The following is a 16,336-nucleotide window of genomic DNA, read 5'->3' on the forward strand; positions in this document are numbered from 1 at the left end:
GGAGACCTGGGTTCGATCCCTGGGTCAGGAAGATCTCCTGGAGAAGGGAATGGCTACCCATTCTAGCATTCTTGTCTGGAGATTTCCATGGGCAGAGGAGTCTGGTGGGCTCCAGTCCCTGTGGTCTCAAAGAGTAAGACATGACTGAATGAGTAACACACATGACTTTCTCAGGGTCATAAATAAGTTACAAAGATAGAATCTGAACCAATCTGATCCAAAATAGGGGTTCTTTTTTATACAATGTACTGCAAGAACGTACCAGATGCCATAAATAGTAGATGTTCCTCATATTTTAATCAAACCTGGTTAATTTTTATGAGATCAATCAGGTTTGATCTCAAAGGAAAATGGATCACATTACTTTGATCCCTGAAAACAGAGGCACCCACACTCCTGGTAATAAGGGCCTGAATTTACCCATGGGTGCACACACTCACGTGAACATACATTTTGTAAAAATGCTTTATATATTCTGAAAGAAATCAACAGGGTCAGTTGGAGGGGAGGAGGGCCTTATGCTAGTACTTCCAGCTTGAACGACCAAAACTGAACTTGTAATTTTCTTACGCTTAAATTTAGGATATTTGTGTTCATACTGAGGTTTACAAGATGGAGTTGTTCTACTGCCCAAGATGGGAAGATTATGAAGAAAGAGGGGCTGATCTAAATTAGACACTAGAGGAAAGAAAGCTATTTCACCAAAGAACTCTACCCACAAAACTTTTGAAGTTGGGGAAATAATTCAGAGGCGATACACTGGGATTACTTTGGAAAAAAGAACTTAGTATCTTCCAAGAAAGATGATGATATAACAATGAGTCTAATTTCGATTCTCAGCAGCAACACGAATACACAGTGACAAGAGCTATAAATTTGGATTTTTGCAGAATCTGAGGCATGGAACACCCTTAAGATGGAATTTTCAATCAATTGCTTCATAAGTATAAAATGACAACTACATAACACTGGAGAAATAAAGCATGAATCATTTCTCTGTTTGAGCTTAGATGGAATGTGATACATGCCTTTAATTTTACTAGCATCTGAAAATACACACAGGCTGAAAAGGTCTTGATTAAATTAAGGTTACACTTTATTATTAACATTTCTCCAGGGTAGGGTGCTCAGAAAATTCCCCTTCCTGGTGCAGATTGCTTGGCTCCTTTTAGTTCATGCTAGATTGCGTTTGGCCAAGGTCTGTTGGCAGGGAGCAAATTCTGCCGGAGGACTGAAGCCCAAGTTTCCATGACACCATCCTCAGTGGAGAAGGAATGTGCAAGTCACTATTGTGGTTCTTATCTTCCCACCCCTCTTAGATTAGATACAGCACAGGCAAAAGCAATCCCATGTGTCCTTGTCTTGAAAAATCCAGGTCAATCCTTTTTTTTTGGTCAGTTCTTTCTTAGCTAGAGGAGGGATTTTGAAACCATTACTAGAATAATATTAGCTTGAAACCACTTACTGGCTTTGTGAATTCCTCATCCCTTAACAAAGGCTAATTCTTTGTTCTCTAATGTTTTCAATCCCTGCTGCTTTGGTCAGAGGTGTTGGCTTTTGCTATTTCTGAGAATTATCTTTATCCCACAGAACCGGAAATCAGTCCCCTTATCCACTCTATGCACAAGAGCTTATAATCCAGAAATCTAGAAACATGGTGTAATATTACTCAATATCGCTTTCCATTACACTGATTCAAATAATACTGTGAATCTAAACTACGTTTATCTCAACACAACTCTATACAATAAAAATTACATGTTTGATGCTAGTCTGCTGACTCAACACCAACATAAAGAATTTCCACTATATTTGTTAAGTGGCCTTTATTTATAAGACTGCCAGTAGCTTTAGGAAGAGTATTTAAATAAAACATATCTACCAGTTAAAACAAAAGGAGTTTTTAATCAGCTACTTCATGAATATAAAAGTTGCTTATTCATAGTCATGAATCAGAATGATTAAAAACTCACCACAGTCACGCAAACCCCAGGTGTTTCTTTGCCTCCTTGTCCTGCTGGCCTGGCTGAACTGTGTGATGTGACGTCATAGCTCAAAGGGAAAGAATGTCACTGGGAAGGAATAAGCTTTTTCCTTTCTTACATCAAACTCCCAAGGGCCTTGTTTTAAAAGGCGGTGCCCTGGGAAAGCTACCAACTCCTTCAGGCTCTTCTCCTTAATGGCTCAGGTATCATGGGACTCTGCTCCCCCAAATCTGTATTTAGTGAGAAGGAAAAGATGTCAGTCTGCGTCTACTGGAGATTGTATGTGATTCCCAGACCAGGACCAAAAAGCTCCAAAGCCTGCTCATTTTGTATTAGTGACAAAGGGAGCTCTAATAAGTAGCTTATTTATAGGCCTGTTTACCTAGATTTCTCATGGTAACTGTGTGAATATGGTGTAAAAATTTTTTTTTTAAAGAACTGTTTTGGGTTTAATGTATGTCTTTGAAACAAATTCTCCATATGAAGAACTTTGAGTGTGCTGGTGACATCTTGGTAAAAAGGATTTAAGGCAGGATTTTAGGAGGGATATATGTATGTAAGGAAAAGAATGAAAAGAGTGTAAGTTAGGGAAAAAGAGAAGTTTGTGTCATCTAGAGGCATTTAGGGGGCTTCCCAGGTGGCTCTAGTAGTAAAGAACCCGCCTGCCAATGCAGAAGACGGAAGAGACACTGGTTCTATCCCTGGGTTGGGAATATCCTTTTGAGAAGGGCATGGCAACCTACTCCATTATTCTTGCCTGGAGAATCCCATGGACAGAAGAGCCTGGCAGGCTATAGTCCATGGGGTCACAAGGAGTCAGACACGACTGAAGAGATTTAGCACTCATGCAGAGGCATTTAGAACCTGTAGTATTTGGGACTACAGTAAAGGAAACTTGGTATAAAGGTATCATAACGACACAAATATTTATAAACATTGCTACATTTAACAATTAATATTAACAATATGTAAGAAAATGCAGGGTTAGTTTTCTTTTTTAAAAAATACTAACCTTAGTGTCTTTTCCAAAGACCTTGGAATGAAAACAAATCCAGTTTTCTGATACAAAGAGCTTCCCTTGGTATAATATTTCTTTCTGTAGAGCACACGTAAAACCTGGGAAGATATACACAGGTATAACATCATTTACAATTTCCATTTAAGACGAAAATTGCATATATCTGTTGATGACTCAGGGATGGGCAGATAACACACTCATGCTCAAAAGATCTCTCCCCTGCTTTTCAGTCATCTTTAGTGGGATAAAGCTAGGAGATGAGAGTTTGTTTTTTAATTCCAAGTCTTACAAACTTCAGTATAAACATCAAAACAGAAAGGCAAGTCTGTCATTGAAGATGAGGGTTCAGAATGGTGTTTCAAAAATCTCCGTTTGGGGACGTGTGTCACCCTTGTGCTAATGTTGACACTGCTGCCTGCCCCTCCTTCCCTGGGATGGTCATAATGACTCTTTCGAAATAGATGGTCTCATTGTGGGAAGAGCGCATGACCCACACCTTCCTGTGTGGAGACCATGGCAGGAACCCAGCACGCTGCCTTAGCCTTGTGTACTGAGGGAGGCTGGAATGGAACCCTGGGTCCTTCTGCTCCCAGGAGGAGACAAGCAGGTGCTGAATGGCGTGCTGGGCCGGGTGTTTAGGTGTGACCGCTGAGCCCTGAACAGTGCAGGGGTCACCATGTCTGTCGACCTAGGTCTGTGTTGCTTTCTTCCAGTCTGGTCTTGCTTGGTCTTGTTATCCTAAAACTCAGCACAGTCTAATCACAATGCATGTTAGCACGAAAATGGAAGGCGAGGACATTCTGGAAACCTCTGGGATAACTCTGTATCACATGGAGGGAGTCAGTTCCCCATTCTCCTCTCTTATCTCTCAAGGTGCTGGGTGAGAGCTGAGTGAGGTCAGCATTACTGTCACATCATGACTTTCAGAAACCTATTCCCCTTGGTGATTCAGTCCCCAGGCTCTTTCACCCCCAAAACCAATTAGCATCTTTTCAAAGTCAACCAGGTCAGAACTTACTTTGTCTCAAAGGTTCCTCCGTGGGGACATCTAGAAACAGTTTGTGGAAGTGCATGTTTGCTTTGTCCTACAAGGAAGACAAAACACAGACAGAAGTACTGTTCTCGGCATTCTTGTCAAACATAAACAAATTTTAACTTCAATTGAAATTATATAACAAGTCTTCCCACTCTTAAATAAAGAATCTTTAGGAATTCCTTCTCCCTGATCTTATAGTCTCCAACACAGTCCTTCAGGGAAAAACAGTAGAGGTCACAAAGGTTTCATTTTCCAACAAGATTAGTGACCTGATGACTGGACATGTATCTATAATCATGAAGTAGCCAGTGGGCAGCTTTCTGCAGAAGTGGCTGGACAAGGGTATCCCTAATAAGAAATGAGGTACAACTGTCAGAATCTCACCAGGTAGTGTGAATCCCAGGGCACTCAAGATCCCAGTGAGTACTCTCAGAAGAGGGTAGTGGTTAAAAGCTCTGTATCAGATAACTCTGAGTTTAAGTCTTGGCTGCACCTCTTCTGTGGTATGTGATCCTGGCCTAGTAACTTAACCTCTCTGGGCCTCAGTTTTCTGTATCTGCGTCAGAAGGATGTCCTAGGGCTTAAATGGGGTGATACATCTCCAGGACCTGCTACTGGGTGTGTCCCTATCACTATTACTGTGGTGAAGGTATTTCCTTAACCAGTGTTGGGGGAGATGACAAACAGGATTTCACATGAAAGATTTAGCTCTCCAGGGCAGTAGAAGGCCCAAGAGTCTGAAATGCTACAAATCACTTCATTTTCAAGGCACCTGTTTCCAGTTATGATAACAATGTACAGACAGCACTTTACAGCCTGTAAAGTGAAAGTGAAGTCGCTCAGTCGTGTCCGACTCATAGTGACCCCATGGACTGCAGCCTACCAGGTTCCTCCACCCATGGGATTTTCCAGGCAAGAGTACTGGAGTCGGGTGCCATCGCCTTCTCCTTTACAGCCTGTAAAGGGCATTCACAAAACACCACTCCCAGCTCCACAATAACCTGGGAACTGATGTTCGTACTGCACCATCCAGGGACCTGTGCCTCAGGGACACTTGGGGACTTAACTGGCTCTACACATCTACTGAGAGGTAGAGCTGGGCCCTCTGTCCACAGGATCACTCTTCTTCAAAAGCATCCAGCAGGCAGAATCTTATGAGCAGAAAAGAGATGCCACAAATTGGCCCTTGATGATTTACTATCTAAACTAGAAGTGGTCTCAATGGCATAAATGGTCCTAGTATGGCCACAAAGGTCATTCATATGACAGACAGTCCCCTCGAGACAACTAATTCATGGATGAACACTTCACATAAAGTAGGTTCGCTCATGCTGCTTCTTGGAGTACGTCTGGCATCCAGAAAGTTCCCTCTGATTAAAGCTAGACGTTGTTCTAAAACTTATGGTTACCAGTGGGGAAAGTGGGGGTGGGAGGGAGGCATAAATGGGGAGATTAGGATTGACATATACACACTGTTCTAAAGAAACAGATAACTAATAAGAATCTACTGGATAGCATAGGAAACTCCAATACTCTGTAATGGCCTATCTGGGAATAGCATCTAAAAAAGTGGATATATGTATAACTGATTCACATTGCGGTTCAGCAGAAATGAACACAACACTGTAAATCAACTATACTCCAGTAAAAATTTAAAAAGCTAGGTGTTCTCTCAGAGCTTTGCTGAAATTTTCTTTTTAATGGCTACAGTGAGTACTGGCTGCATGCTTGATTTAAAAATATCTGGGCAATGAAATCTTCAAAAATGTGGATAAAAATCAAATTTAAAAAAGGCAGGGACTGATCTAAATTAAACATGACATGACAAACAAATGCAATGCATGGCTCAACTGGATTCTAGAGAGTGGGGGGGAAAACACCTCTGTAAAAGACATTGACTACTGGGACAACTGTGGAAACTGAAAATGGATTTTACGTTAGTAATATCTTCATAAATTTACTATTTAGTTAAATTTCTCGGGTGAGTCAACAGTTTCTTGTTCTAGTTGTTAGGAGACACATATTCAAGTATTTTAGGAGTAAAGTGTCAAAAAACCCCAGTATGTCATACTCTATGCCACAGATCTGTCTGGGTATATTCTTCTGGAGAAGAATCATCACCCTGCTCCAGGCTTTGCTCCTCTGTGTGTACTTGGGAGGCCTTCTATTCACACAGATGCCTTATCAGGCTGTAACTGCAGTGTGAGGATGTCACAGTTCTCCTGCGCTTGGCTAATTATTAGACAAGCACATGAATCTGGGTTGGCCCCTGCTCTCTGGGTACTTGTCAGAGTACGGGGCCACAGTGCGGGACTCACTACCATTCAGCACATGCTGGAAGGTCAGCTGTGAAATCCCTTGTTCTCTAAATCTGTACCAGCGTTAGTCCTGGCCCTTGCGTTCCTTCCTCCAGCTGGCTTCAAATCAATGCCCCTTTCGCCCTCTGAGACGATACACATCTCGTTCCTAAATTACCTGGCTTGAAGATGAGGACTTTTTCCTTTCAATCTTAGAGTCATTCTTGCTTTCAGTTTTACAGTCGCTTTTCTCATTTGCTACAGGGGCCCCATCGAAACTGGATTTTGACCTGAGGAAAGAAAATCCAGGGAGTCTATAAAATGAAATTTTTTATGCTACCCACTAATTTTATTACTACATCTTAATTATCACGCCAGCTCACAACAAAGCCTTTCATTGGTTTTTCTCTTCTAGATATCAATGATCACTCAGTACTCTAAGGGCATTTACCCAGCAAGTGATGTGGGTGACGGGGTGATTTCAGCAGCTGGTCATCCCAAACTGCAGAAATCATATCTTATGGAAGAAAGAAGTATTGATCGAGCTGTGAAAGTAATTATATCATCTCAAAAGTACGTCAAGCAGTATACAGAGTAGTACTGGAGGCCAATGATGGAAGCTGCAGCTACAGTTCAATCCAGGAATATTTGGTTTCAAAATTCTGTCAATACTTCTCAAGTGTTAATTCAGTGAGGTGCTGCATTAAATGCAGCAGAACAGACAAGACAGTCTTTATCCTTAAGGAGCCTGTGCACACATCAAGCATCTCTTTAAAGAGGCAGGATGTGATACAGCATCAAAACAATGCCTATCACAGGCGTTAGGAGGAGATACAGAGACAATAAGTCCAACAGGAGGGAAGAGAAGAGACCAACAGGACAACATGGGTTTAATATACTTGGCCTAACAGGATGAGCAGGAACTGGGTATGAGGAAAAGAGAGACAGATCATCACAGAGTGGGAATAAAGAAGTGAAATCATGATAAAAAAAGACCATGTTTGGAAGTCCTTCCTTTGTTCTCATAAGGGCAGAGGTCAGAGCTCCCCGACTTCTTTCCAAAATGATTCCAGTCCTGCTTATCCATTTGGGTAGCATTTGCATCTTCAACCATACAGCAAAACACAGCCATGTCAGTGTGGATTGAGTGCATGACTTTTAGAGGTATATGCATGAATAAGTTTTGTGATACAGCTATATAGATTTTTTTCTGTTTCTTGGGGGGAACGTGGCACATGAAATTCATGATTCCACAACAGGATTCTTTAGATCAAGGTGCAGTTAAAAACAATGTTTGGTTCAAAGTGAATTTAAGAAGACTCTTAAGCAATTGGGGTGGCATATGGGTGTGACCCAGAAACAGAAATGAAGTTAGAGAGACTTTAGGCTCTGGTTTTCTCAGCTATGAGGCTATGGAGCATGCAATGCCCCAGGCCTCTGCCAGCCCCAACAGTTTGTGTCCAAGATACTATCATTCAATTCAAGGCACAGAGATTTGGATTCAAGTACTGGCCATTGAACCAATTTATGGATATAAATGCCTTTAGAATTCTAGGAATTACTTAAAAAAAAAAAAAAAAAACTATGAGTAAACATTTGTACTCTACTTGAAAATAAAACTTTTTACAAATGTCAAATTACCTATTATTTATATTAGCCACTAATTTGAATTTATCACCTCTATGGATTCAAATTAATAAATGTTAATGGTACTGTCAAGGCAATGATCAGACCTTTCAAAGAACTGTCGCAAATGCGACAGAAGGGCCACTGTGCCCTTGGTTCCAAGTGGTACAGGCAGAAGGGTTTGTCTGCACAGCACTGGCCTGAAGTAAGGGTGGGAGGGATGTTCATTTACACACATGATTTCTTTGTGCCTTTTCAACTTCTCACTTCTTACAAATGACTATGAGCAGGACCTGAAGCCTAGTGCAGATATTTTTATTCAAAAATTCAGAACTTCCAGACAGTGAGAGCAGAGCCTTCAACCAAGTGCAGAGCTCTCTGCACTACACAGATCAGACTTTGGAGAAGTTTCACAAGCCCTGGTGTTTGGTGTAAGACGATGAGTGTATTAGTCTCGTGTAAAGCTTGGGGAAGGTGGAGTTACACGTGTAGTGCATTTCAGAGCACCTGTGGTAGGCACTCAATGGTGCCGAAAGTCACAAGAAACAACGGGCTTTATGTCTTTGCTGAGTAAGGCAGGATGCTCTGACAGGAAAACAGCTGTAGAAAGAATGGTTGAAAGTGAGATGCGCCACAACAGACTTGCAGAAAAGATGGAGAGAGAATTGGGAGTGGGAGAAAAGAACACGCAGGGGGCACAGTAAAGACTTATGCTTGGTCCTGAGTGAGGAATAGATTAGCAGAGAAGACGTGGGCTGGGGTGGCCAGGAAGGAAAGGAAAAGTAGGAGTTATTGAATCATCCTTTAGCAGAGGCCCAAAGTCGTAGAAGGCAGCAGTTCTGACAGTTCTAATAAGGGGAAGAGAACTATCACTCCACTCGGTGTAGATGAACGGCCAGAGTTACCTGTGATTGTTGGCTTAACCATTCTCCTTTAAGGGCAGAAAAGCAACTTGAAATTCCTACTTCTTTCTTCCATGTGAAAAAAAGCACATAATTGGTGCCCCTGAGAGTGATGGGGAGCAGAAGTCCATGTCTCAAACCTCCTCTCTCCTCACAGTCCCACGATCAAACTGAGCCTGGTTTCCAGCACTGGCCCCCGGAAACAGGCAGTGCACACCCTGCCCAGGGATCCCGGGCAAGGCTTTTTCCCTCCTCTCATTTCTGCAGCTGCCAGGGAAGCTAGACGGCAGCTGTGCACACCCAAAGGCTGAGCACACAGTTCAGCCGGGGTGGCCTCATCAGTAACGCTGCCAGTCTTTCCAGGTGCTTTCTAACTCTGTGCCACCCAGGCTTTATCACGTAGCAAAATCAGTGCTTAAGAAAGGGGCAGAAAGTTTGCAGAAGACTGGGGTGGGAAGGAGAAGAGAGACCGCTAGGAAGAGCTCAGAGAGAAAGCAGGTGCCAGTGTCCGGATGTGAAGGAAAAACACCTCACTTCTTTCTCAGGGGTGTTCCCTGCCTGTAGGAGAGCTTTCGTCTTAGCCACCACCATAAAACTAGAAATACCAGCTCTTTCCAGCAACCCCTCCCTCTGAAAAGCCAAAAAAAAAAACAACAAACAAACAGAGGGAGTCATGTGAGGACTCACCGCAGGGAAATGGTTCTCTTCTGGTCCTGGGACTCAGCCTCGCTGGATGGGGTGGGAGACAGCGCTGCTGGCGACCTGCATACCTTCTTCTTCTCCTCCACACCATTCTCAGCCTCTGAGCTGGGGAAGAGAAAACGCTTCACCTTAGACATCCAGGGTGGGGAGGATGGAAAGATGATGACGTGACCTCACTTTTCTGAGAGTGGAATGACCTTCAATCCTGCGACAGGCTGAAGTCAACAAGGACAGCTGTGCCCTTCCCATCCCTCCATTCTGGCCCCTCCGCTGGTGCCAGAGGAGGAGGAGCTCTGGGTCATGCTGGCTTCAGACATACCTGCAGGTTTACATGGAGGTAAATGTCCGACTTTGTAGGGACTCGCTGGCTCCCTGGTCTGTCGCCCATGAGCCCTGTACTGCCTGGCTCGGCCCTGCCCAGCACGGAGGTGGCAGATCACCTGGAGGCTGGGAGGGCCTCTTGAACCTGCTCACGTGTGGCCTCCTGCCAGGTGTGAGTTGTCCCCCAGGAGCCCCCACCCGTTTTGTTTGCATTTGTCACTTATCATCTTTTGTTGTAGACCTATAGGACTTGGCTTGGGTGGTTGCTAATTTCACCAAGTGCCTCTCTCAGCAATTATTATCTCTAATCCATACCACCACCTAGGCTAGGTGGGAATTACTACCCCCATTTCACAGAGGAAGAACCTGAGGCTCTTACATGGTGAATTACTCACCCCAGTTCATAGAACTGGCCTGTCTGAGTTGTGATTCAAACTCAGGTCTGTCCATCTGAGAGGCCTTTGTGTAGAAGGCCATACTCAAATTTTCTTTCTTTGCATTCATCCATCCCCCCAACCACCTAATCTATCCTCTGAACCCTCTTACTAGTTCTGTGATGTGGAATCCCCAGGCTGGGGTGAAAATGTCATTGATCTTTTTACTGACCTCAGGGTCTAGGACAGTGCTGGTATGTAATCGTGCCTAATGGGCTTTAGGAAAATTAGGTCTGACCTTGGTGAAAGAGGGAGAAGAGGGGACAGTAAGTCAGAGGGCCACATGCTGAACCATTAAGGATGGAGGAGGGCCAGTGCGGTGGACACAGGAAAAAAGTTCCCACAACCTAGTCAAGGAAATTGAATAAACCAAAAAAAGAAAAAGAAATCCACTCGATAGTCCCTCTTGAAGTAGGGAGACAAAGTGTGTGTGGAACTTCAATAATCCACTTTAGCATTCCTTCAAATATTTACCAACCTCTCTGAAGGGTCAGATTCAGGCCCATCCTGGACAGCACCTTTGTGGACTCAGAAAGAGCCATGCCCAGTCAAAGGCACCCAGGAAACGGTGCTGTCTGTCTGATTTAGCCCAGTGGACACATGGCCTGCCAGAGAAATGGTGCCCCTCGCTCTGGGCAGAAAGAGCCCAGTGCCAAGACTTGGAGGAAGCATTTTGCTTACTGTGGTCATTTGCTGGTGTTGATCAATATGGGATTGACAATTACTGATTCTGTAATGTCTATGGCCAATTCAATTTGGGGTTTTTGTTTACTCAAAGATGCTAAGGAAACTCAAGCAAGCTAATTCCTAACACTGGTGAGATGATTCTTGGAGGCACCCCTTAGCCCAGAGGTCGTCTTGTCAGCAGCAGACTCTAACTGCTAGAATCCGAAAAACAGAGACTTGCCTGTGCTTGAGTGAGGAGGGTGTAGGGGAAGAAAGAAACCACTTCCTCAGTGCCTCTCAGTCACCGTAAAGTTACCATCAGTGAAGCTGAACTCTCACTGACAAGGGAGATGAAATAACAGGTCTCACTTAAGTCATGAAAACAAGGAAATCACTTTAAAAAACAAAACAAACAAACCAGAAACAAGAAGATAAGGTTCTTTCAAGGACACTGACTATAAGAATTAACTAAAAAAAAAAAAAGCCAAGTCAAGGATCCTTTTCTCTCAACAAACGCTTGTTTATGGGTCCCTGCTGGCCCTGCTGGTGAGACGGATAAATGAGTTTCCGTTTTAAGGAAGCAGAGAAGCGGGAGAAGATGCTGGGAACAGGGGATCCATCTTCACCAATCTTCTCCAATCTCGAACCCAATTTAAGCATCAGTTATGGGCCCTGAAACCTTCTCAGTAGGGAGTTTCTGAACAATTGCCATAGAGAGACAAGGGTGGCAATGCTTGGGAGATAAGACAGACACACTTATACTAACCAAGCCTGACTTCACCTGCTAGGCAGTAGCATATGTATTACCAGCTACCACATTGAAACCAGTGATGGTTTCAATAATACACTGCCACACACTGTTACACAATCTATAAATTAAAAAACCAGGTTGACAATCCCTATCAACAGTCTGATATTCCTTACTTCCTGGACCTCATTAGTTTGATGATGAGTTGATTCAGACTTCACAATGTTTCAGAATTAGAATTTTTATGTGGAGTCCACTATTATTCCTCCTGGAAAGTCTCTGAGTTTAGAGTAAACTCAACACCTCTCTCCTGTCATTTCTATCTCCCAGGCTCTTTGCCTCTCCTGCTGAGGCTGTGTTGTACTCAGGCACCATCACATCTCAGTGACGATTAGGTTCTGTCTCAGGTGAATGATTATACTGTATCTCAGATAAATGCAAACAAGTGCCTCACTTTGGTTCAGTCCAGGAAGCTGTGTTCCTTCCTAACTACAGTGATAAACCTGTGTTTGTCTCCCTTCAAGTTAAATTAGTCTAAGCTTGGGCATAAAAAAGGTCACTAAATTCCTTTATGGTAGTACCAGTGAGATAGTTTTACATCTACTATCATTTAAAAAACTCCCTGATTATCATTTCTCGAAACCACAGTCTTGCCCAGCAAAGGTTAAGAAGTGACCTGAAGATAGCATATGTTTCACCAGAAAATAAAATCCTGGAAATTGGATGGTCATGATTAAGGTCAGGTGTGTGAAAGCACAATGACACGGAAACCCTGTGCTGAAAAGTAGGCTGCCCCTGGACTTGCCAAGATCTGTAGCCTCAGACTTGCTCCTAGTATGCTGCCTGATTGGTGACCCCGTGGCCGGTGGGCAAGAGTGGCTAGTACTTGGGAAGCAGAGCGATGGGCTGCAGGGACAGAGGAGGACCCTGGGGACCACTGTTCAGCAGCCATACGGTAACCAGAATCATAGTAACGGGAAGCAGAAAGCAGCATGGGGTACACAAGGTGCAGGAGCTGGTGATGGAAATCGGTACCTCTCCAAGACCTCTGAGCCTCTCCCAAGTGCAAAGCAAACTCAGTCTAGTCTGGGAGCAAACTAGATTTTGTAAGTCAGGAAGAATGGTCTTTCATTTACAATTCTGATGTAAGTATATCTTTATCTGGAAACGTTACATTGTATTTATCTATTGACATATTTATTCCTGAACAGGTACTAGAAGCACAACAATACAATTCAAAGTTACAAATGGAAAAACAAACCTCCCCTGTGCCCACCCCTGTTTCACGGTCACCCTGTTTCTCTGCAGAGGCACCTACTGTTCCCAGCGCCTGTGTATCCTTCCAGGGAATCTGAGTGCCCACGAGTGTGTGTGTGTTTTAAGCATAAGTGACAGCATGCTATTCTATACCCCTGACCCCCTTTTTTTCAACTTACGATATCTTGGTACTCTTTTCCTATTAGTACCCATAGAGCTTCCTCATTCTTTTTAATGACAGCATAGAGTTCCACTGTAATGGCTGATTTATAATTTAACCAGTTCCTTATTTATGGGCATTTAGGTGATTTCAGTCTTATCATAAATACAAACATTACTAAGAATGTCCTCGTATGTTATTATGTGTGAATACATCCACAGTATAATTTCCTGGAAATGAAACTGCTGTGTTAAAATGTACACAAATAAAAAAATTTTTATAGTTATTGTCAAATTGCCTTTAGTAAACGTTTTGTGACTCACACCCATAATATGTATCAGAGTTTACACATTTCTAACAAAGTGTTAAACTTAAAAAAATAATCCAGAGTGCCTAGCAGGTACCTAGCACAGAGAATAACAATCTTACCAATGACTAGTGTTAAAGTTTTTCTTTTTAAACTGCTAAAATTTTTGATCTCTACAAATGTGAGAGGTAAAAAAAAAAAAAATCCCATCATAGTTTTGATTTGATTTACATTTCTCTTCTGATGAGTACGGTTGAGTGTATTTTCATATGTGTTCTTTATTTCCTGTTTTGCAAATTAGCTATTTGTATGTACATTTTGCCAATTTTTCTGATGGGCTGCTGATAGAAACATTTAGGGAAAACAATTCTGGTTATGACTGCATCACCAAATTCTTGGCAATATCCTGGAATTGACCTTTTAAATAAATAAACATTTAGAAAAGTTAAATGGATATTAGAGGTCAGCATAACGTTAAAATAAAACATTAATGACAAGTTAACTTTTCCTTTTTTCTGGATAGGCTTACTGGCAGATTTTAAAAAGAAAAGCCAAAAACATAGTATTCTTTGGTTTCAGCAAAACCTGTGATGAAACCTGACAGGCTTCCAGCTCAGGATGGAGAACAGGAGCACAGGTGTTTGCCTCTCCTTTCTGAGGCCTGTTAAAAAGAGAAATAATAATCCTGCTTACAATAATGGTGGGAGACCATCCACAGAAGATGATTTCCCCACATATCTGGAAAATGAAAGTGAAGTACAACGTGAACTCATGCAGCAAAGCAGAGGAAGTCGTATTTTAGAATTTGGGCATCAGTAGAAGATAAGAGAATAGCAACCTGTTTCTCAGAATCCAATAAAATGCTATAAGAGGACGATGCAAGAAGTGTGGAAAACATTAAACAAAATTAAAGGTGTGTGTGTAGGTGCTCAAAATCTCTGCCCATCCTCCAACTCACCACCACCCCCTGCCCAACCTCAATACCGAAATGTCAGTCAGCTACTCAGACCGTGAGGAAAAAAAAAAAAAATTAGAAAGGTTGTCAATTTATTTTTTTAATATAAATTTATTTATTTTAATTGGAGACTAATTACTTTACAATATTGTAGAGGTTTTGCCATACACTGACATGAATCTGCCACGGGTGTACATGTGTTCCCCATCCTGAACCCCTCTCCCACCTCCCTCCCCATCCCATCCTTCTGGGTTATCCCAGTGTACCAGCCCCGAGCACCCTGTCTCATGCATTGAACCTGGACTGGTGATTCGTTTCACATATGATAATATACATGTTTCAGTGCCATTCTTCCAAATCATCCCACCCTCACCGTCAAAAGGTTGTCAATTTAAAAAAACGGATAATTTAGCAGCAGGAAATCAGGGTACCTAGTACGGAGGGTGAAACCCCAGAATAAATCCCTTCTCTTTTTTCCATTTTGAACAAAGTGGTCCCAAGCTAAGTACCAATTCCCTATCCATGTTCTACTGAACTACTCTAATTCCTCATCTGACCCCCCACCACCCACCAGTCCCTCATTCTTACATATGAAATGACAGCAAAGGATTGCTAGACCCTTGAAGAAAATCTGAAGTCTTAAAGAAAAGACCAGGATAAACCAACAAGAAGGTAAAACCTCTAGAAAACTGACTTCAGAGAATAGAAGAAAATAAACAAGCAAACAAGAAAAACAGAAACCCAAAACCTTCTAATTAATATCTTCAGAGAGAAGACGGAACTCATAAAACAGACCACAGTATTATGCAAAAGGACTGAGTTCAAATCCTTAATAGCCTACAAAGCACTTCCGGATCTGCCCTCTCTGCCCCTCCGGATTCCTCTAACTCCCTTTTCTCAGTTTATGCTCCCACAAGAAAATCTGTGCACTGGCTGTTCCCTCTGCCTGGAGTGCCGTTGTCCCCATTAAGGGCAACACATAATTTTCTCTCTCCTTTCCCTAAGTCATTACTCAAATATTATGTTCTTAAGAAACACCTGAGGTGACAAGGTAAATTTGGCCTTGGAGTACAGAATGAAGCAGGTCAAAGGCTAATAGTTTTGCCAAGAGAATGCACTGGTCATAGCAAACACCTCCTTCCAACAACACAAGAGAAGACTCTACACATAGACATCACCAGATGGTCAACACCGAAATCAGATTGATTATGTTCTTTGCAGCCAAAGACAGAGAAGCTCTATAAAGTCAGCAAAAACAGGACCAGGAGCTGACTGTGGTTCAGATCATGACCTCCTTACTGCCAAATTCAGACTTAAAAGAAAGTGGGGAAAACCACTAGATCATTCAGGTATGACCTAAATCAAATTCCTTATGATAATACAGTGGAAGTGAAAAATAGATTTAAGGGACTAGATCTGATAGACAGGGTGCCTGATGAATTATGGACGGAGGTTCGTGACACTGTACAGGGGACAGGGATCAAGACCATCCCCAAGAAAAAGAAATGCAAAAAGGCAAAATGGTTGTCTGAGGAGGCCTTACAAATAGCTGTGAAAAGAAGAGAAGCGAAAAGCAAAGGAGAAAAGGAAAGATATACCCATTTGAATGCAGAGTTCCAAAGAATACCAAGGAGAGATAAGAAAGCCTCCCTCAGCGATCAATGCAAAGAAATAGAGGAAAACAATAGAATGGGAAAGACTAGAGACCACTTCAAGAAAATTAGAGATACCAAGGGAACATTTCATGCAAAGATGGGCTTGAAAAACAACAGAAATGGTATGGACCTAACAGAAGCAGAAGATATTAAGAAGAGGTGGCAAGAATACATAGAAGAACTGTACAAAAAAGATCTTCACCACTCAGATAATCATGATGGTGTGATCACTCACCTAGAGCCAGACATCCTGGAATGTGAAGTCAA

General features: G+C 42.4%; 1 protein-coding gene across 5 annotated transcripts in view; it reads right to left on the reverse strand.

Annotated features, from left to right (window-relative positions):
- Window positions 1-16,336, reverse strand: part of GRAMD2B (GRAM domain containing 2B) — an 84,949-nt gene that overhangs the window by 21,926 nt on the left and 46,687 nt on the right. For all 5 annotated transcript variants that reach the window (XM_070374063.1, XM_005887395.3, XM_070374062.1 and 2 more), the window contains exons 2-5: window positions 9,552-9,671; window positions 6,515-6,626; window positions 4,022-4,088; window positions 2,998-3,101 (exon numbers count right to left, since the gene is read on the reverse strand). In XM_070374063.1, the coding sequence (XP_070230164.1) occupies window positions 2,998-3,101; window positions 4,022-4,088; window positions 6,515-6,626; window positions 9,552-9,671 (403 nt within the window). The remainder of the gene's footprint in view (window positions 1-2,997; window positions 3,102-4,021; window positions 4,089-6,514; window positions 6,627-9,551; window positions 9,672-16,336) is intronic.

The sequence above is a fragment of the Bos mutus genome, chromosome 7 (genome assembly GCF_027580195.1).
Source record: "Bos mutus isolate GX-2022 chromosome 7, NWIPB_WYAK_1.1, whole genome shotgun sequence".
Classification (NCBI taxonomy): Eukaryota; Metazoa; Chordata; class Mammalia; order Artiodactyla; family Bovidae; genus Bos; species Bos mutus.